This window comes from Rhinopithecus roxellana, chromosome 2 (assembly GCF_007565055.1).
Source record: "Rhinopithecus roxellana isolate Shanxi Qingling chromosome 2, ASM756505v1, whole genome shotgun sequence".
Lineage (NCBI taxonomy): Eukaryota > Metazoa > Chordata > Mammalia > Primates > Cercopithecidae > Rhinopithecus > Rhinopithecus roxellana.
The window spans coordinates 95,521,384-95,543,986 of NC_044550.1; the positions used below are offsets into that span (position 1 = coordinate 95,521,384).

Consider the following 22,603-nt stretch of genomic DNA (forward strand, 5'->3'; position numbering starts at 1 on the left):
TAGGACCCCCGACAGATACCAAAATCCATGGGTTCTCCAGTCCCTTATATAAAATGCGGTAGTATTTGCATACAACCTATGCACATCCTCCCATATACTTTATTTTTAATTTTTTTTTTTTAAAGAGACAAGTCATTACCCAGTTGCCTAAGCTGGAGAGCAGCGGTGTGATCCTAGCTCACTGCAGCCTCAAACTCCTCCTGCCTCAGCCTCCCAAGTAGCTGGGACTACAGATGTGCACTACTGTGCCTGGCTAATTTTTAAATTTTTTGTAGAGACAGGGTCTTGAACTCTTGGTTTCAAACAATTCTCCTGCCTCAGCCTCTCAATATGCTGGGATTACAGGTGTGAACCACTGTACTCGGCTTCCCATGTACTTTAAATAATCCCTAGATTATTTATAATACCTAATATAGTGTATGTGCTATGTAAATAGTTGTTTTTCATTGTATTGTTATTTTTTTCCTCAATATTTTTGATTTGAGATTGGTTGAACTACTGGTTGGTTGAATCTGCAGATGTAGAACTTGTGCATATGGAAATCCAACTGTATTTGTCATTTTCATCTTCAATTTCATATTTATTTCAGTGCAGTACCTCTCTTGGTCAAGTCTGAGTTTCAAACAATTGTGTGTCAAAAAATTTTTGAGTTTCAAAAAAGTTTGTAAATACAAACATTTTAGAGCTGCTTATTATTTTTACAGTTATCTTGGGGTGAACTTTTTTTTTTTTTTTGGAGACAGAATCTTACTCTGTTGCCCAGGCTTGGGTGCAGTGGCGTGATCTCAGCTTACCTGCAACCTCCCCCTCCCAGGTTCAAGCAATCCTCCCTCCTCAGCCTGCCAAGTAGCTGGGAGTACAGGTGTGTGCCACCATGCCGGGCTACTTTTTGTATTTTTCGTGGAGACAGGGTTTCACCATGTTGTCCAGGCTGGTCTTGGACTCCGGACCTCAGGTGATCTGCCCACCTTGGCCTCCCAAAGTGCTGAGATTACAGGTGTGAGCCACCATGCCCTGCCAACCTTTTGTAAATTGAATAGTTTTTCATGAGATTTATGAAAATGCAGATTTTATTTTTCAAATATCATTGAAGGGGAAGCCAACTGTTCCTTTTTATGGGACGTTGAAATACATATTTGAAATGAATCTTTTATTTCACCTTATAAAACAGTTTTATAAACCCTATTTATAAGGATTTTATAAGGTGAAATAAATATGGTTCATTGTGATGACCTAGAAATTAACCTAGATTTTCTAGCAAAATTTTACTTTAGAATTTAGAATATTAACAAGAGCTAAATTATTGCATCCTTACTGTCTACAGACACAGTTCTAGGTGCTTTATAAACCACTAGCTTATTTAATCCTCACAGCAATCTTATTATTATTTTTATTATCCTCATTTTACAGATGAGGAAACCAAGGCTTAGGGAAATTACATACCTGCCCAAGGTTGTACAAGCTAGCATGTGGCAGAGCTGGGATTCAACCCTGGTATGTCTGACTCCGCAGCCCATACCACCCCATTTCCTTGTGAGGTGGATTCGCAAGAAAGGTTATTTTATAAAAGATTCGTTCTTTGTAAGTTTTTCACTCATTACCCTTACAGTCTTTTCCCCCCTTGGATGGAGAACGTATCGGATGTTAAACTGATAAGAACAGATACTACACTTGATCTTAGCCAAAAGGCCAAGAAGTGATCTTTTTTCCCCTTGGGAAGAGTGGCCATATTTGTGAAATCAAGGGAAAAATGTTTTTTAAGTATTTAAGAATTACTAATTTTACAAGTTTCTGGAAATGGGTTGAAGCATAAAATCCTGGAAATTGATCCTGAAGTAAACTGTTTATTTAGAATTCAGAGCTATCTATATCATAAACCAATTCTGTCTCTTTTTTTTTGGAGACGGAGTCTTGCTCTGTTGCCCAGGCTAGATGCAGTGGCGCGATCTTGGCTCACTGCAAGCATTGCCTTCTACATTCAAGCCATTCTCCTGCCTCAGCCTCCCAAGTAACTGGGACTACAGGGGCCCACCACCATGCCTGGCTAATTTTTTTTTTATTTTTAGTAGAGACGGGGTTTCACTGTGTTAGCCAGGATGGTCTCAATCTCCTGACCTCATGATCTGCCCACCTTTAACTCCCAAAGTGCTGGGATTACAGGCATGAGCCGCCACACCCGGCCCCGTTCTGTCTCTTTTTTAAAAAATGTTGGTCATATATTCAGATTGACCAGCACTTGAGATTTCTTTAGTTTCCAAATAAAGCAAGGCTTTTTTCCTTACTCTGTAAGGAAGAACCCTCTAATGTTTCACATGATGTGACATGTAGGATATGACAATATAACATCATGTTCTTTATCTGATTTATATAATCAAAAGGTTTTACAAATTTAAGTACTGATAGTGTCATACCATATAAGGAATATATTTTTTAAGCCTAAAATACCACCATGTAAAACAAGAGTGATTCAACTAAGTGCCTGTATATTAAGGCAACTTCCCTACTTGGACTGCTCCTGTGCTGTTGTATAAACAAATCACTGAAGGTACATCCCCAAGTATCTATAAGTTTCTTTGGGTTTGTCTTGTTAGTTCTTTCCTGGAGGCGTGCAACTGGTTTTCTCATTCTTAAATTAGATTAAATTAAGAAAAACCTTTTTTAAGCATTTTGAAACTATGATAATGGAATGTTGATATTAATGGATTTTCTTTTTAATTCCCAAACAGAGCAACATTTTGCAGATGTTGTACTTAGTGAAGAATTTCTCAATCTTGGCATTGAACAAGTGTGCAGCTTAATCTCAAGTGACAAACTTACCATTTCTTCAGAAGAAAAGGTAAGGATATTTTTCTTTTCCCAGTGTGCAATGATGTTTCCCTTTTTTTATTATTTTTTTTTAATTTCACATTTTTGTGTAGCTTTGTGATCCTGTGTGTGTAGTAACAGCCAGTGATGTTTCATCTGGAAGTTAAGAAACTTAGCTAGTTACTTCAGGAAAAGATTCCAGGAGAAAAAAAAGAAACTCAGGACTTGTTGATTGTCTATGTAAATTACTCTATGTCTTCACTTCGTGGGAGATTCCCTAAATTTTTAGCCATTACAATTTTGTACTTGACCTCCACAGCAAGAGCTTGCACACATTAAACTATCTGAAACAAATGCTTTTTTGGAAAGTAGTTTCTTCCTACAACTCGATGCCTGTAGGAATTATGATGTGAACATAATGTTTGTCACTAAAGTAGTTTCCCTGTCTTCTGAGTTGAAAGAGGTTACCTAGGATGGTGAAGTTTTGGTAGTTCTAGACGGAACATTCTTGATTGTCACCTTCCTTTAGATTGGTTCTCTGTGACGTAATATCTCACCCCTGCCAGTCCGTTCAGCCTCCCTGCCTCCCTGCCTACCTCCCTCTCTCCCTCCCTCCCTCCCTCCCTGTCTCCCTCTCTCCCTCTCTCTCTGTGCAGCTACTGCTTCTGGTTGTAGTCTTTTATCTCTCCACATTTTAGATTACCTTTGTCATCCACCTGCACTTTTCATGTAGTTGGAGAGACAAGCTCCTTTTAGTGGGCTGTTTTTCTTTGGTTAGGTTTTGTAGCACATGGGAATCAGAACACAAAAGCTGTACTTAGAGGAAATGAAACTTGAGTTTCTCCTTTGTGTACTTTGCATTTCAAGTTGTGTAAATTCTGATTCTCTTTCTCAAGGATATTCATTTCACCTGGAGGTAAAAGACACATTTACTTTAATATTTACAGTATTAAAAAATGTGAAAGCATTTGTGACATATATAGTCTTAGCATCTTAGAAATACAGAGGAAGATGACATTACTTTCACACTTAATAGACATGTATTGAGTGCCTACCATGTACTAGACACTGCCATGGGCTCCTAGAAAAGAGAACATTAGCAAAATAGAATTTGTTACTCAGGGACTAGTGGGCCAACCAGTAGAGTAAATAATTGATTACAGAATGCTGTAAAGAGTGCCTTAGGAGCATTTAACTTTTCCAGGAACCGGATAAGGATGGGGATGGTAGTTCAGCTTGATTCAGATGTATATTTCAAGTCTTTTAAAAATGAGTCTGAGTTTGCCAGAGAAATAGGGATGGGTGGGAATGCAGAGGGCATTCCAGGTAGAAGAAGCAGAATATACAAATATAAAGAGGTGTGAAAGAATAATTGTATTCAATATATTCAGTATGATGGGAGTTTAGAATATGAGACATTGGTGGAAGATAAAATGGGAAGATGATATAATAAAATATCTTCTCAGCTATGTTAAAGAAAATTAACTATATTGTAGTGAGCCTTAAAGAGGTTTTAAGCAAGAGGAGAAAACCGTGCTAAAACCTGCATTATAGAAATATCGTGAGGGCTGTTCTGGTTTTCTGCTGCTACTCAAGTCATTGCCAAGTGTAAAAGCATAAACAAGAACCATTTTATTATGCTAACAATTCTATGGTCAGAATTCATGCAGAACAGTAGGGACAGCTTGTCTCTGCTCCACAGTGTCTGAGGCCTCAGCTAAGGTGACCCAGATGCCTGGAGATATCTGGCATGGTTCTACTGGAGCCACAGATCTGGAGCTTCAGTTCTGCACATGGCATCTTATGGGTCTGTGATGTCCAAGGTGGCTCCTCTCTCGCTTCTGTCTGGCTCTGGGGCTCAGGGTTGATTGGTTTCTCTCTAGGTCTCCCTTCTCTCCCCTCCTTTCTTCTCTGTAACTTGCATGGGTTTCTCATGGTGTGGTGGTTTCAATAGCCAGACTTCTTATATGACATTTGGCTTCCTTCAGATGAGCATTTCAAGAGAGCACAGTAGAAGTAGTGAGGCTGCTTAAGACCTACCTTCAGAAATCACACACTGTCACTTCCTCTACATTCTACTGGTTACACAGGGCCAGCTTAGATTCAGTGTGAAAGGTTACTATATAAGGGTATGGATCTGGGAGATGTGGTTTATTAGGAGGCTATCTTTGGAGATGAGCTGTCATGGTGGTGGTGGGCAGTATGGACCAAAAATGAGGTGAGGGCCAGATGAGAGGATGTTGAAGTCATACTAGTGAGCATTAGGTTCTGATGTGGGATGATAGAAGCAGGGGGGAGAGAAGACAGAACTGAGAAATATTAGATAGAATTGCCAGAAGGCCGACTATCTTGTTCACTTAATCTCTGGCACCTGGCACGTAGAGACACTCGATAAATACTTGTTGACAGAATGAATTAAAGAGGGGTGTTAATTTTAATGTGCATTATTTTTAGTTTCTTGCTTTATTCCTGGATCAAAATAATCTATTTTTGGTCACAGTTATCCATTTGCATTTTGTCAAACATTTCCTGCAAACCTTTAAAGATTATTAAGTGATATATTCATCAGTTGAGAAGGAAATTATGTAGACAGTGTCTTCATATTAGCTTATTAGCTTTCTCACAATTATGTATTGTAAATGATAATGCCCATATTTTTTAATTTGTAGAAAAAAAATTTCAAAATACTACATTTTAGTATATTATGCTATTTCAGAGCTGAGTTGATCTGTTGTACAAACCTTCAATTTATGTGTATGGTCTAATATTTGTTTGTAAACCTGAAGGAAAAGCCAAACATGAATTGTTTCTAAGGGTACATGATTTTCATTCCAGAATATCACTTTGCTTTATTATTTTGTGTAAATCAAAAAAAAAAAAAAAGAACAGAAAAGAAATGGGGTGAATGGCTTTGTAAGTACTTTGCAAGTCAGGATTTTGGAAACATTTGAGCTATGAATTAAACTTGAATGTCTTAGCAAGAGTTGTATATAAAATGTAGTCTCATATTTTATCCAGCTGTCTTGGTACACAACTCATTTCTTATTTTTTCTTCTCCTATATTTTCTGCAAGGTATTTGAAGCAGTAATAGCATGGGTGAACCATGACAAGGATGTGAGGCAAGAGTTTATGGCCCGACTGATGGAACATGTACGGTTACCTTTGCTTCCTCGGGAATATTTAGTTCAGGTAAATGCATATGCAAAACATACGAATCCACACAGCACCATGTCACTGGACTGACAGCATGTAGATCCCTGTCAAGCAGTGATAAGAGCTGTAGAATGCAGATCTGTGGAGTACAGGACAGAAGACAGTAAAGGACCCTGCAGGCTGGAGTGCAGTGGCTTCATCTTAGCTCACTGCAACCTCCACCTCCCGGTGATTCTTGTACCTCTGCCTACTGAGTAGCTGGGACTACAGGTGCATGCTACAACCATTCCCCATTCTTAGCAATTTGCTTTTGCCCCTATTTTTTGATTTGGGTAAGCAAGTATTAGCGCTTATCAAGGTAGTATTTGTGGTCGTTTAAATACATGTAAATAAATGTCCCTGTGGCTGTCACGGCTTTGCATCTTCTTTACTGTTTTTTTCTTTTGATAGTCTCTTCTGATTCCCCTGCATACCTGGAATTCTGAGGTCTGACCCAAATACTGTTTAATTTTACTTTGTCATTTAATAGTGGCATGCATTTGATTTCTGTCTTTATTTCTAAACTGAGGGAAAACATTATTTGAAATAAATATGAATAAATGATTCTTTAGTGGTCTCCAAATAATCTTAAATTTGCTCTTTTTTTTATTAGAATCCCACTAGGAACATTTCAGCATTATTTTAATAATTGAAACCATTGAAAGAATCATTTATTAAGAAATTAGATTTGAACATTTTAGGCTTTCTTGAAACCTCATTACTTTTTGTGATCCATGTAATCATGGGTCTTCTGGTATTAAGAAAATGATCCAAAAGGCCATGCACGGTCAGTGGCTCACGCCTGTAATCCCAGCACTTTGGGAGGCTGAGGCAGGCAGATCGCGTGAGGCCAGGTGTTCGAGACCAGCCTGGCTAATGTGGCGAAACCCCGTCTTTACTAAAAATACAAAAAACTAGCCGACATGGTGGCAGGTGCCTATAGTCCCAGCTACTCAAGAAGGTGAGAGAGGAGAATTGCTTGAACCTGGCAGGTGGAGTTTGCCAGGATTGCGCCACTGAACTCCAGCCTGGGCGACAGAGTGAGACTCTGACTCCAAAAAGAAAAAGAAAAGAAAACAAACCTCAAAGCCTGTCCTGCATTTGAGGTCAGGCTAGGCAGCACAAGATTTATAAGTACATTGCTTTAAGGTATTTCTAATCTCTTTTTGGGATATTTTACTTGCCCACTTATGTTTGAAAAAGGTATCATTAACTTATTAGTATTGTCTTCTCCTGAAGGATGCATTTATCTAAATTTTGTTTCTTGTTTTGCTTACTTTTTGACTTAAAAGTTAAAGATTAACAGGTGGATATAATATCTAAAGAGTTTGTCATATTCCATAGCTAACACTGAAGTTTATCATTTTTCATTGCAGTTCTTTTTATTACCTATATATGTTTTTCTCTGCAGGCCAGATACTTGAGCATTTTTGGTTTTATTTATTTTTCTCTTAGTTGTATTTATAAACTTTCCTCATTTACTTTTAGACTAAACTAAAGGATATAGTTACTGCTTTTTTCCTCTCCTTCTTTTTCTTTGGCAATTTAATTATGAAATAGCCCTACCCTCAGGGGGTGTGTCTGATTTCTTGTTACAGAGGGTTGAAGAGGAAGCATTGGTCAAGAATAGCAGTGCTTGCAAAGATTACCTCATTGAAGCAATGAAGTATCATTTGCTGCCAACAGAGCAGCGTATATTAATGAAGAGTGTCCGGACCCGGCTGAGGACACCCATGAACCTTCCCAAAGTAGGATCTGTTGCTCATGCTTGTTATTCATGCGAAAGGCTTGTAGTGAAGCTGTTAGTACTCTGCTTATTTGAATTTCCATGATTTATTATTTGTTTTAGTTTCCCTTCAAGAGAAAATGTGCCTAAGAATGCATTGTAGTGTATGTAATTCAACCTCTATTGATTTTATATGTTAAGGGTGGGGATTGTTTGGTCTATTTAATTTTTATAAACTGCATGATGTCACTCTTCTAGAACAGAAGACAACTGGTTTTTATCCCCTCTGAGTTTTATTAGCTCTAATTATAGTAGAAAACTCTAATTATAGTCCAAAAAAAATCAGACCAGGTAGAAAGATTTCTCTGTAGGCCAGGGGCGCTGTGGTTCATGCCTGTAATCCCAGCACTTTGGGAGACCAGGACCGGCGGATCACCTGAGGTCAGGAGTTTGAGACCAGCCTGGCCAACATCGTGAAAACATGTCTCTACTAAAAATACAAAAACTGTCCACGTGTGGTGGCAGATGCCTGTAATCTCTGCTACTCAGGAGGCTGAGGCAGAGAATCACCTGAACCCAGGAGGTGGAGGTTGCAGTGAGCCGAGATGGTGCCACTATACTCCAGTCTGGGCAACAGTGCAACAGGCTCTGTCTCAAAAAAAAAAAAAAGAAAGAAAGATTTCTTTGTAAGCTAGGTGTTTATTTAATAACTGAAGACCCCATGGTTTCACAGAATTACACGTTAGAACTACGGATGATAAAATAGCTTGTTTGTGTCATCTTATTGCTGTTCCCTGTTGTATACCATCTGATGGTTCCCTGCACGTCATGTGTAGCCGCTTCAGCATACATTCCCATGTCTTCCCGTGTCTCTCGTGTTCATGTTTTCCTATGTGAATGTTTATATTCTGCCTTGGTCTTTTTAGCTGTGGCCATTCATGTTTTACCAATTCAGTTTTTCTTATGAAATAACCCCTCATTTCTGTCTCTGTTGGCAATTCCTTCTGCTCTGTTTACATCTTTATAGTACGACCAATACTTGAAGCACCATTTTGTGCGTGGGCTCATCAGAATGATTCATAATATACTTTATTTATGTATTTATTTTTAACTCTTGTGTATGTTTTGGGCAATGCTGGATTAAGAAGTAAGAATCTGTTCTCTCTTGTTTTCATATATCGTCTTTAGTTATTACTCTCTCCTTTCCATTGGATTATGTTTTTTAAATTCTTTCACTTTAATACTTGTATTTAATATTTTTCTAAGTTTTACTTTGGAGTCTACATTTTTAATTGCTGCAAATCTATATTGGTATTGTTTTTCTGTTTTGCCTATTACTAACAACAGTTCTCAATTTAAAACTAACTGCAGATTTGCCAGGGTGCTGTTGACTTATTTTTCTAGATCATTAGTAAATACTTTAATTTAGAATTGATCTCAGAACTCTCTTGGTGACACCTTGTTAGAAGTACCCAGCCACTGACACAGTCTGTAGAAAGTTTCATTCTATGTGATTATGTTTATTATCTAAGCCAAAATAAGTAATTTGGCATATAACATCTGATGAGGTTGAGGATCAAATGGATTCAAATTTGGCATGACTTTCTAAACATCCTTCTGTGTGTTATTTTATTGGCCCCTAGAAGTTCAAATGCTTTTCTCAAAATCTTCTTAATTTTTACTCAGAATTATTATCACTTAACAAAGTGCATTTACAAGGCATTCACTTCCTATCCTGGTTTGAAAATTGGTATTTACTTTCTTTACATTTTCTGATCTATACTCAGTTCTCTGAGATTTTTCAGAAATAATTGTAAGTGGCTTAGTAAGTACATTAGCTCATTCCCTTAATACCTCAGTATTCATGGTGGGTCTGCTGATTTTATACATGTTTACAGTTTTCAAATACCCTTACACCTGCTTTTGTAAGTACCCATCTTTTAAGTCTTCATTAATTCATATTTGTCCATCTTTTTTGGTGTCAGTTTTTGTTCTTACAAAATAATCCATTGATAAAAATTGCTCAGTCTTGGCAGTCAATTCAAAGGTTGCCATTTATTTTATTTTATTGTTTTATGTTAATCTTTGCAACTTCCTTCTAAATAATGTGCTATATCTTTAATACTTTTTAAATACTTCATATTTGTAAAAAAGAATTTCTTCTTGTGTATTCCTTCTTCTGGCATCTTCAGACTTTCCTATATTTAGCTATGCTGCAGAGACCTTTAGAGTGAAAATGATTTCTGGAATAAACACGTCATTTTGATTTCTGGAATAAACATGTCATTTTTGAAATCTTCTAGAGTTCTCGGTAAAAGCCTATCAAGTACTTACTTTCTGTTTTGTGGTGGTGTGTTTACATTGTTTACATTGTTTCTGGGCTTCTCTGGTTGTGGTTTTGGAGTAGGACTCCTGTAGCTGTGTTATACTTTTAGATTTCTCAGTTCTCTAGGTGTTATTTTGTGGTGGATATGTGGGTTCCTGGAGGTTCTCTTTCATTCTGCTGTATTAGGGTGGTGGGAGGGGCAGCAGACCTGCTGGATAGCAGTGAGCAGCCCTGTTGCTTTGACTTTGCATGTTTACTTGTATGATCCCTACTCAGTGTGTTTGTTTATCCACACGTATTTTCAAAAAGGTGCTGGTGACGAACGATTTTCCAACACCACCGTTTGTCATTTTAGAGTTGTTATGTTCAGATTAAGTCTAAGGAGTTGGGTAAGAATGAAGCAAAGATTAATTTCTTATGCTTATTATTTCATAGTAATGATGCCTTTTATCATCGTAATAGTGAGTCAAATTGAACAAAATGTGGTAGTCGTGCTGAAGACATTACAAGGTTTTGATAATATTTTACCATGAGAGTGAATTAGTACTTTTTATATTAGGCTCTGATTTTTAATTTGCATGAATGATTCTTTTCATATCTCAGACATTATGTTTTGGCTTCTCAATAAACAGATTGTGTAAGGCATCCTTGGATTTGTACATCATAAAAATTATATATGTTTTGCTTCTTTTGTATTTTGTTAGCTTTTCTCTTTGGAATCTGTATTTTTATAAGTGCTGTCATATTTCTGGGTATATATTATATTTTTAAAATATTTTTACTCAGTATATTTATTGAAATTTTCAGTTAGAAACTTGATTTTTCAGGAGTTAATTTTCAACTAATATTTGATAGGTAAAGAAAATAAAAAGAACAAAGTTTAATTGACCTACATTTCAGGATGATTACTGAATTTGCTTAACCTTCTACCTCTTGCCCTCTTCAAATATGTTACATTTAACTTTTCCTTACAAAAGGTCTTATTTTCTTGTTCCTTCATAGCATAATTAGTATGGTCTTTTCTCAAATATCTGTGTCTTTTACAAATAACTGGGGTGTCAGCATTATGAGCAATTCTTTTGGTAGCCACACAATGGTTTATGACACAGTCTCTTGGTTTTATATAAATATTCCTGCCTTCTTGTCCCCCCATTGCACCTTCTCCTTGTCTCCTTTATCCCTAATTCCTGGAGATCCAAATCCTCACCCCATTTACCTCCCTTGGGTGAGTAAAAGGCAAATACTACCACTGTTCTCTGTATGTAATAGCACAGTTTTCCTTTTATCTTCATTTTAATGTGTAAAAGTGAACTATTGCATGGAAATGGAAATCTTACATTCAAACTTTGAGGATTATGAAATCTATAACTGAGTATTATTTCTCAAAAAGTTTAAAAGGTGTTCCCTTCTGAAATTTTAGAAAAATTGGTCTTCATCTAAGACCCTTTCAACTGTTGTCTCTTGGGCAGTTTTGAAGTTTTGAACAGAGCCCTAAATACAAGGTTTATCTTAACATGCATCCCAATTCTGTGATTTTTACAACCTTGCTCTCCCCCTCTTTTTGGGTGGTCAGAGGTGAGGGTATTGTGTATTTTCTTTCTTAAGTATATTTATTTTATTTACTTATTTTTTGAGATAGAGTCTCACTCTTTCACTCACGCTGGAGTGCATTAGCACAGTCTCAGCTCACTGCAACCTCCGCCTTCCAGGTTCAAGCAATTCTCATGCCTCAGCCTCCTGAGTGGCTGGGATTACAGGCGCGTGCTACCACGCCTGGCTAATTTTTGTATTTTTGGTAGAGATGGGGTTTCACCATCTGGGCCAGGCTGGCCTGGAACTCCTGATCTCAAGTGATCCACCTGCATTGGCCTCCCAAAGTGCTGGGATTACAGGAGTGAGCCACCGTGCCTGGCTAACCAAAATGTTGTTGGTTGGTTGGTTGTGAGACAGAGTCTCACTCTGTTGCCCAGGCTGGAGTGTAGTGGTGCAATCTCAGCTCACTGCAACTTCCACCTCCTGGGTTCAAGTGATTCCCATGCCTCAGCCTCCCTAGTAGCTGGGATTACAGTTGTGCACCACCATGCCCTGCCAATTTTTAATTTTTGTTAATTTTGTTTTGTTTTGTTTTGTTTTTTGAGACGGAGTCTCGCTCTGTCGCCCAGACTGGAGTGCAGTGGCCGGATCTCAGCTCACTGCAAGCTCCGCCTCCCGGGCTTACGCCATTCTCCTGCCTCAACCTCCCAAGTAGCTGGGACTACAGGCGCCCGCCACCTCACCCGGCTAGTTTTTTTGTATTTTTTAGTAGAGATGGGGTTTCACCGTGTTAGCCAGGATGGTCTCGATCTCCTGACCTCGTGATCCGCCCGTCTCGGCCTCCCAAAGTGCTGGGATTACAGGCTTGAGCCACCGCACCCGGCCTTAATTTTTGTTATTTTTTTGTGGAGAAAGGGGCCTTGCTGTTAACAGGCTGGTCTCGAACTCCTGAGCTCATGATCTGCCTGCTACAACCTCCCAAAATGCTGGGATTACAGACGTGAGCCACCACACCAGGCCAATTTTGTTTCTTTGAATTCAACACTAGAAGAAACAGGCCTGAAAAAAATTATATAGTTGGTTTATGTTCAGCCTTCTTTTAAGACTTTTAAAATCAATTCTGCTCTCCAGTTACCAAAAACTAAAATGGGCTTCTTTTTGGAAACGGGATTTGCTCTCTGATTCAGGAATCATTTTTTTCTATGTACCCATCTTTCTTTAATTCTAAGTACAGGTAGCTCCATTGCCTGGTCAAGGTTGCAAATTTCCCCTTTTTGTGTATCTGAGTTACTCCATATTCTGTTTGTTTTTATTTTTTGTTTCTTTCTAACATCTTTCTAATCATTATCTCATCTTTTCATGAAGGTCCTTGCCATTCTTTACGATTTTTGATTTGAGACATCATTAATGTTTACATTATTCTGATTTGACGGCTGTATTTTCACTCTTGCCAGAGAGTGTCTGTGTATACTCAGTAAGAGACAGACACATTGATTTCTAAATTCTATCAATTTATCAAGACCATAGATCAGGCTCCAGGGAGCTTTCACTGAATTACGGCAGCTTTTCATTTTCTGATCAGCAGTAGCAATTAACGTCTATACTAATCACATAATTTTTTGATCATATCTAATTGTGTATTGTTCTTGAGTTACTTCATAAGTCTTGTCTCAGTAACATCTATAAAGTCCTTAAAGGGTAGAGACCACGTCTCATATTTCTTATGTATAACACCTGACATAGTTCTGGACACATATAGATGGTAGGCATTTAGTAAATAGTTGTTGGATTGAGTTGAGGGAGTTTATAGACCTCATTTGTTCTCAGAAGTAGACTGTAATGTATTTGTTCATTATGATATCTAGCATCTCCATTACCTGTCCTGTTAGGTTGTTTTATTTGTGGGGCATCAGGAAAGGTCTCTTTACTGGAGATTTGGGAATCTATGCTCTTGTGAGCTCCAATTCAATTACCCCTCCTTTTTCAATAATTTTTTTCCTTCTTCCGTCTTTCTTTTAATACTTATTGTCCTTTTCACCTCACCTACCCAGTAACATATGTTTCATTTCTATCTTCTCTCCTGGATTATGGAGATCTAATGTCTGGTCATTGCAAAACCAGGATCTAGTTTATAGCAAGCCCTATGACATACTGCAGCCTTGCCAGTAATGACTGCCTGCCGTTTTTTGGCTTAAATAACTCATTTTGCTTGAAGGATCAGAAACTTACTTTAGTTTCAGAAGTCCTTATTTTTGACTAAATGTGTTGGATGATAGAATTGTACTTCTAACATGTGCCCCCTTTGTTGATATTTATGAAATGTTGGTTAGATGGTTGTATTCACCAGCTCACCCTACCATCTTCATCCTAACACTTCCCACACCAGTGTCTTTGTAGGACATTTTAAATCCTGAATATGTAATAGTCATTTGTTCAAGTGCTTACATTTCTGCCCTTGCAGTTGATGGTGGTGGTTGGGGGCCAAGCACCAAAGGCTATCCGGAGTGTGGAATGCTATGACTTTAAAGAAGAAAGGTGGCACCAAGTAGCAGAGTTGCCTTCCAGGAGGTGCAGGGCAGGTAAGCATGATGCATCACGGTCAATTCTCTACTCCTGGGTCATTGAGAGCTTCTTTTTCAGGTCTCATTTTATTAATTAGAAAAATCTCTATCAAAAAAACTTTGAGTAAAATAGCTATGTAGTTAAACAATAATTCAGGGGCCTCGTACACCTCTCAAGACACTGATGGGATAGCTACTCTGTCTCCGTCTTTACGTATCTTTCTGATTGTTTAGTGTAAGGTGGAGGAGCTAGTAATTTGCTGGATATTTCCTAGTTACCTTTGCCTGAAGTGTTGAGAGGGGAATTCTTTAGGTTGGGCCCTTAGTTCTAGGAGATTCCCTCAGTTTATAAGGTACTGTTAAGTCCCTCAGTTATAAGGCATAATTGCCTTCTTCAAGGCATCTGTTTTACAAACATTTGTTGAAATAGACTTTCATTTAGCCAAAGCTGTGATCAAAAGAAGCAGTTATTATACAAACTCAGGATTTTTCCTGGGACTTAAACTTGGGTCCAAAATTTCTGTTTCCCATAGCAAAATGAGTTCTGTATGTAATGGAACATTCTATGATGGTAGCACTTTAACAGTACATCTTGGAGATTGTTACTTACCAGCATATCTGGAGTTACCTCATTCAGTAAGAGCTGTCTAGTGTTTTATTTTGGTCTGGACATAGTTTTTACTAGTTTTTTAATAGAGCATTAAAAATGTTTTTAATCTTAATGTTATTATAAACAGTGCTACAACAAATCTCTTATACATACATCATTGTGTATATATGCTAATATATTTTGGTAGGATAAAACTCTAAAACTAGACTTACTGATTCAAAGGATGTCCTAAGAGGATATACCAATTATTACTCCCACTAACAGTAAAATATGAAGGTGCCAGTTTCTCTAAACTCCTGACAGTACTTTGTAATTAAATGTTTTGAGCTTTGCCAATCTGGTGGGTTAAAAATGCCTTAATTTGTACTTACGTAATTATGAGGAAAGTTAAATAGCTTTCTCTCTGAATTGTCAGTTCATGATTTTTGCCATTTTAATAGTTTTATTGATGTCACAGGTACAGTTATATGTTAAGGAAAGTAGCCTTTTTGTCTGTGATATATAGTGTAAATATTTATTTGTATTAATCGTTTATCTTTTGACTTTGTGCTATTTTTGCCTTGTAAAAACTTTATCTTTTAATGTAGTCCTGTACCAAAGTTTTGTGTCTCTGGACTTAAAAATTTGTTTCTTGCATAGAAAGCCATATGCCAAAATTATCTATATGTGTGTGTGAGTGTGTGTATACACACACAAACATATTTTTAAAAACCTTTATGTTGGGCCAGGTGCAGTGAATCATGCCTGTAATCCCAGCGCTTTGGGAGGCCAAAGTGGGCGGATCACAAGGTCAGGATCTCGAGACCAGCCTGGCCGACATGGTGAAATGCCTTCTCTACTAAAAATACAAAAAAATAGCCAGGTATGGTGGCAGGCGCCTGTAATACCAGCTACTCAGGAGGCTGAAGCAGGAGAATCGCTTGAATCTGGGAGGCGAAGGTTGCAGTGAGCTGAGACCTCACCACTGCACTCCAGCCTAGGCAACTCCATCTCAAAAAAAAAAAAAAAACAAAAAAAACTTTATGTTGAAATAATTTTACTTACAGAAGAGTTGCAAAGATAGAACAAAGAATTCTGGTATATTCTTTCCCCAATGTTAACATCTTACTGTGATACAGTTATCAAAACTAGAAATTAGCATTGGCATATTAATAGCAACTGAAATACAGACTTCATTCATATTTACCATTTTTTCCATTGATTCCCTTATGCTGTTCCAGCATCCTACTTTGCATTTAGTTGTCATATCTTCTTATCTGAGATAGTCCCAGAGTCTTTTCTTATCTTTTATGCCCTTGATTCTTTGAAGAGGACTGGTCAGATATTTTGAAGAATATCTCTCAAGCTGGATTTGTCTGATATTTTCCCATGGTTAAATTGACTTAGTATGATCATTTCTTGTGAGGGTAACCTTGTTCTCTTGGTTAAGGTGGTATCTGCCAGGTTTCTACCCTATGACAAAAGTATATTTTGAAAACATTTGTTGTTCTAGTACCTTTACAGTTTTATTTATAAATACATCTCTCTCTCTAAGATATCTGGGCTGTATTTTAGTCTAAGATGTAAGCTATAGATTTTGGCTTTTAATGGCTAGTCAGTTGTCCAAATACCCCTTATTGACTTACCTGTCTCCATTCATTTGATGAAATCCTGCCTTTATCATGTATTAGATTTCCACATTTACTTGGTTGTATTCTAAATTTTCTGTTCTCTTCCATTGATTTGTCTTGCCTATTCATGCATCAAGACATAGCCACTTTTAGTTACTGTGCTTTATAATATGTTTTACTATGTTGTGAAACTAGTGATAGGACTCCTGTCTTCTTTTATATCCTTCCGTAGATTTTTAACACTTTCTTCCAATGGTCCTCTGTGTTTCTTGGCAAGTTTATTTTTAGGTATTTTATCTTTATTGTTACTACTGGAAATGGAGTTTTGTATGCCATTTACTAACTGATTTCTTAATTCATATCTGATTCCTATTATAGTTCCCTTTACTTTGGGGCCATATGTCATTTGACTCAATTTATTGCAAAATGTATTATTTACTTATTGGGTACCTATGAATACATTTTATCTTCATCATGCCCTCTTCCCTCTCCCTCCTTCAGATTAGAACCAATGTCCTTAACTGTGCAAACTTGGCCAAATTTTAATAAACTGTGTAATTAAACTTCTGGGCACTTCAGGTTCCTTATTATACTTCTTTTAGTTCAATCCCTTCTCCAGACCCAGAGCCTTTGGTGGGGGGCACTTCATAGATTGATTCATTTATTTTCTTCTTCTCTGTGACCTAAAATTCCCTAAAACTTGGTAAGCATACTACATTACTTCTAAGAGGTGGCGTATTTGTTGTGTTATTTTGTGTGGAGAGAAAGGAAAATGAAAATTGCAATGGGCAAAATTCCCACACTGAACATTCCCTGGAGTTAGTTATGATTTTGGGATACAGGATTGTTTTATGCTGAAACATGCTGCCTGCTATGTTGCTGCTCACTGGTCTCCAGGCCCTCTTAGGAGGTCTATTAAATTCTGTGCTAGCAGGGGGCCAAAACAGGCAACTTCATTTGAACTGGAAAGGTCTTGTTGCCATATGGAGGACTGCATTTCCATGTATTTTTAAGGGGGTGGGGGAATAAAGCACCAGAGGCTAAGACAATAAGGGGTAGAGGTGCATCTCTTGCCTGATGACATCTGTAAAACACTGAGCTCGTCAAACATATCTGGTGATTCCAGTTCTCCCAACAGGGATTCAGAGAACTGTGAGCCACATTGCCTGCCCTCAGGCTGGCACAGGGACATAAACATTATAGAACTAAGAATAATAAAAATTTGAACAATTTAAAGTAATTATATTATAGACTCTGTACATTTATTAAACCTTAAATGCACTATATAGATGTTATTTTCTATAGGGGTTCAGGAGCTGGACTAATCCCTTTTAGGCTAAAGTGGACAGGGAAGGCATCACAGAGAATGTGGAACTTCAACTGAGGATTCAGAGTTAAAGAGAACAGAGTGGATGGTGATAGGAGCCTGTCCGATTAGGATAACAGCATGAAAAAGTTGAGAAAAGTGAAAAGATGGTTGAAAACTGAGTCTAGCAGTCCAGTTTCTCCATTCACTGATTCCGTAATATCTGTTTAGCCCAGGGATCAGCAGACTTTCTCTTGAAGGACCAGAGAGTAAGTGTTTTAGGCTTTATGGTTATATGGTCTCTGTCACAGCTTCTTATCTACTGCTATAGTGCAAAACCAGCCATATGGAAGTGAATAGGTGAGACAGTGTTCCAATAAAATTATATTTATGGATGGTGAAATTTGAATTTCATATAACTTTTTACAAGTCATGAAATATTATTCTTCTTTTGGTTGTTTTTCAGCCATTTAAAAATATAAAAACCATGCTTAGCTTATGGGTTCTACAGAAATAGTCCAGTGGACCATATTTAGCCTGTAGGCTGTAAATTTGCCGACCCCTGATTTAGCCCACTAACGTGATAAACTAGGAGTACGTTCTGCAAATAAATTATAAGTGTATAGAATTTCATTCTAAGAATATCCACTAGAAGATCCAAAATTGAAAGCTATGGGAGGTGAGTACAGGTGCAAGTAGTTGAAAAATAATGGCTCATTATTTAAGTGTGTAAATTGATATTTGAAAAAAGTAAGAGTCAAAATGGTACTTTAGCCCGTGCCATTGCATTTTTTATAACCTTAGAAAGAAGGCTGGGCACAGTGGCTCATGCCTGTAATCCCAGCACTTTGGGAAGCCAAGGCGAGCTGATCACGAGGTCAGGAGATCGAGACTACAGTGAAACCCCGTCTCTACTAAAAATACAAAAAATTAGTCGGGTGTGGTGGCAGGCGCCTGTAGTCCCAGCTACTTGGGAGGCTGAGGCAGGAGAATGGCGTGAACCTAGGAGGTGGAGCTTGCAGTGAGCCGAGATCACGCCACTGCACTCCAGCCTGGGCGACAGAGTGAGACTCCGTCTCAAAAGTAATAATACTACTAATAATACTACTAATAATAACCTTAGAAAGACAGACAATTTAGTGATTGGATGTTCTTGCAAATGAATAGCATTTTCAAGGATTTATTTAATCAGGCTCCCCCTAAGAGTAGCATGTTCTGACAACAGCTATAGACTTATTAGCAATCTTTGGATATTGGTGGTAGTCGAGTTGCATGTTGATCTGTAAATGCCGTACTCCTTTTGCAGGCATGGTCTACATGGCTGGACTTGTTTTTGCTGTTGGTGGCTTTAATGGTTCATTAAGAGTTCGTACTGTAGATTCCTACGACCCTGTGAAGGACCAGTGGACCAGCGTTGCTAACATGAGAGACCGGAGAAGCACTTTGGGAGCTGCTGTGTTAAATGGATTGTTATACGCTGTGGGAGGCTTTGATGGGAGTACAGGTAATTTCCTTTTCATCTCTTCTACATTGCTGCTAAAATTAACGTAGTAGTCATGTTTATGGAATAAATCATGGCATCATTAGGGCACATGTGAGATTTTAACTGGTATTTAAAGATAAATTTAAAATTTTATCAAGAATTTCCTTAAATGATATGAGTGCTGAGTATATAAATTTTCTTTCTTATGCATCAGTATCAGTCATCAAGTTTTAAAAGCTTATAAATGTCAGTAGCTTAGGTGGGAGCCTTCTGGAAAACAAGCTGTTCCTGTTTTTCATGTAACTGATGTGTTTACATTCTGCCATTTTCTTCTCTTAATTTTAGCCCAATGTTACATACCTGAAGTATTTTTCCATATATATTAACTATTGACTTTTTTTAGAGAAGGAAATGCAGACTTGTGTTTTATTATAGGTTTATCATCTGTGGAAGCATACAACATAAAGTCTAATGAGTGGTTTCATGTTGCTCCCATGAACACAAGGAGGAGCAGCGTTGGTGTGGGTGTTGTTGGAGGTAGGTGCTGACAGTTCTTTCAGGTACATATGGCTCTTTTTGATCCTTGAGAGTGATTCTTCCAATAATCAAAACATTAGTTTTCTGAATGGGCAAGCTAATTATCATTTTAGAAAGAAAAGTTGTAATTACTGTAAAATTTCAATTATCTGCTTTTCAAAACTAGCTTCTCTATATAAATCAACCTATATAAGGCCTTTTCTGTCCCTCTCCATCCCCCTCCCTTTATCCTTCTCCTTTCTGTGTGTGTGTGTGTGTATGTTTGACTTATATAACAGCAGTCCCCAACCTTTTTGGCACTGGGGACCAGTTTTGTGGAAGACAGTTTTTCCATGGACAGGGGTGGGTTGTGGGGATGGTTTTGGGATGAAACTGTTCCACCTCAGATCATCAGGCATTAGTGTGTCATAAGGAGCACACAACCTAGGTCCCTCACATGTGCATTTCAAGATAGGGTTCGCACTTCTATGAGAATCTAATGCCTCTGCTGTTCTGACAGGAAGCAGAGCTCAGCCGTCATACTTGCTCACCTGTCACTCACCTCCTGTTGTGCAGCCCGGTTCCTAACAGGTTCCAGACAGGTACTGGTCCATGGCCTGCGGTTTGGGGACTGCTGCTATGTAAGACTGTCAGCTGATTTTAGTACAGTTGTTTGGGGGAACAATTCAGGTGACATAAATGTGTAATTTTGTATCTGGAGAAGGGCTGTTTAACATTTAAGGGATGGATTGCCACAGTTATTTATTTGTATCCTACTTTGTCTCCCAACAGAAGTTAAGGAAGGCTCTAAGTATTATTTTTTGGTATTTTTTTTTTAATTGACTTGGGCAAATTTGCAGGTTTCCACCCCCTCCTCATCGTAGGTGTAATTCTCTGCACTTAGAAAAAAAGAGCTTTATTGAGATATAATCCACGTACCATACAATTCACCCATTTTGTGTATACAGTTCATTGTGCATCCATCACTACAATTCATTTTAAAACATTTTTCTTATCCTCTAAAAGCAATCCTGCTTCCCTTAGCTCTCACTCCTATCCTACCCAACCTTCAGCAACTGCTGGTCTACTTCCTATCACTTAGGGATTTGCCTCTTCTGAACATTTTAGTCGTATGGTATGTGATCTTTGGTGACTCACTTCTTTCGCTTAGGGTGATGTTTTCAAGATTTGTTTATTTATACTGAGGCATTTATTAGTACTTCATGCCTTTTTATTGCCAAGTAATATTGCATTGCATTCTGATACTAATTTTTGATTTAACCTTTTTTCCAATTTCCTAAGATAACTTTGGTATTTAATTCTGTCTTACAGGATGTTGTTCACTTATCAAATAGTGTTACCTAAAGATATAATGAGTGTGCTTTCTATTTTATCACATTATTGAGGAAAGTATAAAATTAACATCATCATCTATACCCTGCAGATCTTCATAATATGATTTGATTACTCCATCTGTCACCATTAGGCAAGACCCTAATATAGTTCATAAAAATCAGAGCACTTTACGGGGAAACTCTACTGCCATGAAGGAAAATATATTAAGATTTTCTGGCTTGAAAAAATAGTGTTTTTTGTTTGTTTGTTTTTTAATAAATTTGGCTTTCTTTGTGATTTTACGCGTAGGTTTGCTCTATGCTGTAGGAGGTTATGATGGAGCGTCACGTCAGTGTCTTAGCACAGTAGAATGCTATAATGCTACAACAAATGAGTGGACCTATATAGCAGAAATGAGCACCAGGCGGAGTGGAGCAGGTACATGTGAACCTATTTTAGCAATTGAAGCACAAAAATGATGGAAAATAGTTAAAGTAAAATGATTCAGTGGCATCACTTTACATTATCGGAAAATATATGATATGCTGATTTTAATATCACTGCTAAATGTCTTTTGAATTGTGCAGTTAATGGGAGTATTTACAAAGTAATTTTACTTTAAAATTTAATGTCAAAGTGCTGTAGACATTTTGTTTCATTTATATATTCACATTGTTAGCACTCCTTTTAGTTTCTTGTTTTTAGTGCTTATTGGGGAACTTGCTTAATAATGAAATCTTTTCATATGTATTTCTTAAAATTTTGTGCTTTAATTCGGGGTTATTTTATTATGGATTTTTTTTTGAAAGGATTACATTAAAGGACTTTTTCCCTCCCTGTGTTTCACCTACATATTATTAATATTTTTATTCTGTTTGACATGCCTCTTTTTTCAGAATAATAGTTTGTTGAGATGCTTATTTAATCATCAATTCTATTGATTTCCATTTCTTAAATTGTAGGCTATAGTATCAGCTTGCTTTTATTATGAATTATAACTTCAAAAGTTTTAGTTACAGTTAAATAAACATATTAGTTAAATAAACCTAACATGATATAAATCTCTTGTTCTTTATGCCCCTCTATTTGGCTGGTTGTGTTTTATAGGTGTTGGTGTGTTAAACAATTTATTGTATGCTGTAGGAGGTCATGATGGCCCTTTAGTACGAAAAAGTGTTGAAGTGTATGATCCTACCACTAATGCATGGAGACAGGTTGCAGATATGAACATGTGCAGAAGAAATGCAGGTATCTGTCAGTTTAAGGTTATAAAACTTACGTTGAATTTTATTTTAAGTTTCACTAGTATCACTGTGTATTTTCATTGTTCTTTTACTGATCTGGGTTCCCTGATAGACTTTGAACTCTTTAAAGGCAGAAACTTACATAATAATCCTGTGAAGTTAGTGCCTGCCACAGTCTCTGGAACATAACAGGTTGTCGTGACACTTCAGTAAACTTATTTCTACTAGCTGCTACTTTTTGGTGATAAACTTGGAGACTAATTAATTAGGAGTAGACCCTTCATTTGATACTTGAATTCATTCATTCTTACAACAAATATTTTTTAGTGCCTACTATGTATCTATCACATACTGG

The 22,603-nt window shown here is 37.4% G+C and overlaps 1 protein-coding gene and 1 pseudogene across 5 annotated transcripts in view; one reads left to right on the plus strand and one right to left on the minus strand.

Annotated features, from left to right (window-relative positions):
• The window catches only part of KLHL2 (kelch like family member 2), a 116,370-nt gene that overhangs the window by 85,184 nt on the left and 8,583 nt on the right, over positions 1-22,603 (plus strand). For 4 of the 5 annotated variants that reach the window (XM_010364578.2, XM_010364581.2, XM_010364579.2 and 1 more), the window contains 8 exons: positions 2,727-2,836; positions 5,879-5,995; positions 7,597-7,746; positions 14,045-14,162; positions 18,977-19,174; positions 19,589-19,690; positions 21,314-21,442; positions 22,112-22,252. In XM_010364578.2, coding sequence (XP_010362880.1) covers positions 2,727-2,836; positions 5,879-5,995; positions 7,597-7,746; positions 14,045-14,162; positions 18,977-19,174; positions 19,589-19,690; positions 21,314-21,442; positions 22,112-22,252 — 1,065 coding nt within the window. Of the gene's footprint in view, positions 1-2,726; positions 2,837-5,878; positions 5,996-7,596; positions 7,747-14,044; positions 14,163-18,976; positions 19,175-19,588; positions 19,691-20,189; positions 21,292-21,313; positions 21,443-22,111; positions 22,253-22,603 lie in introns of those variants that run through there. The other variant, XM_030918120.1, reaches the window with a different exon arrangement.
• On the minus strand, positions 1,552-1,701 carry LOC115896295 (annotated as a pseudogene).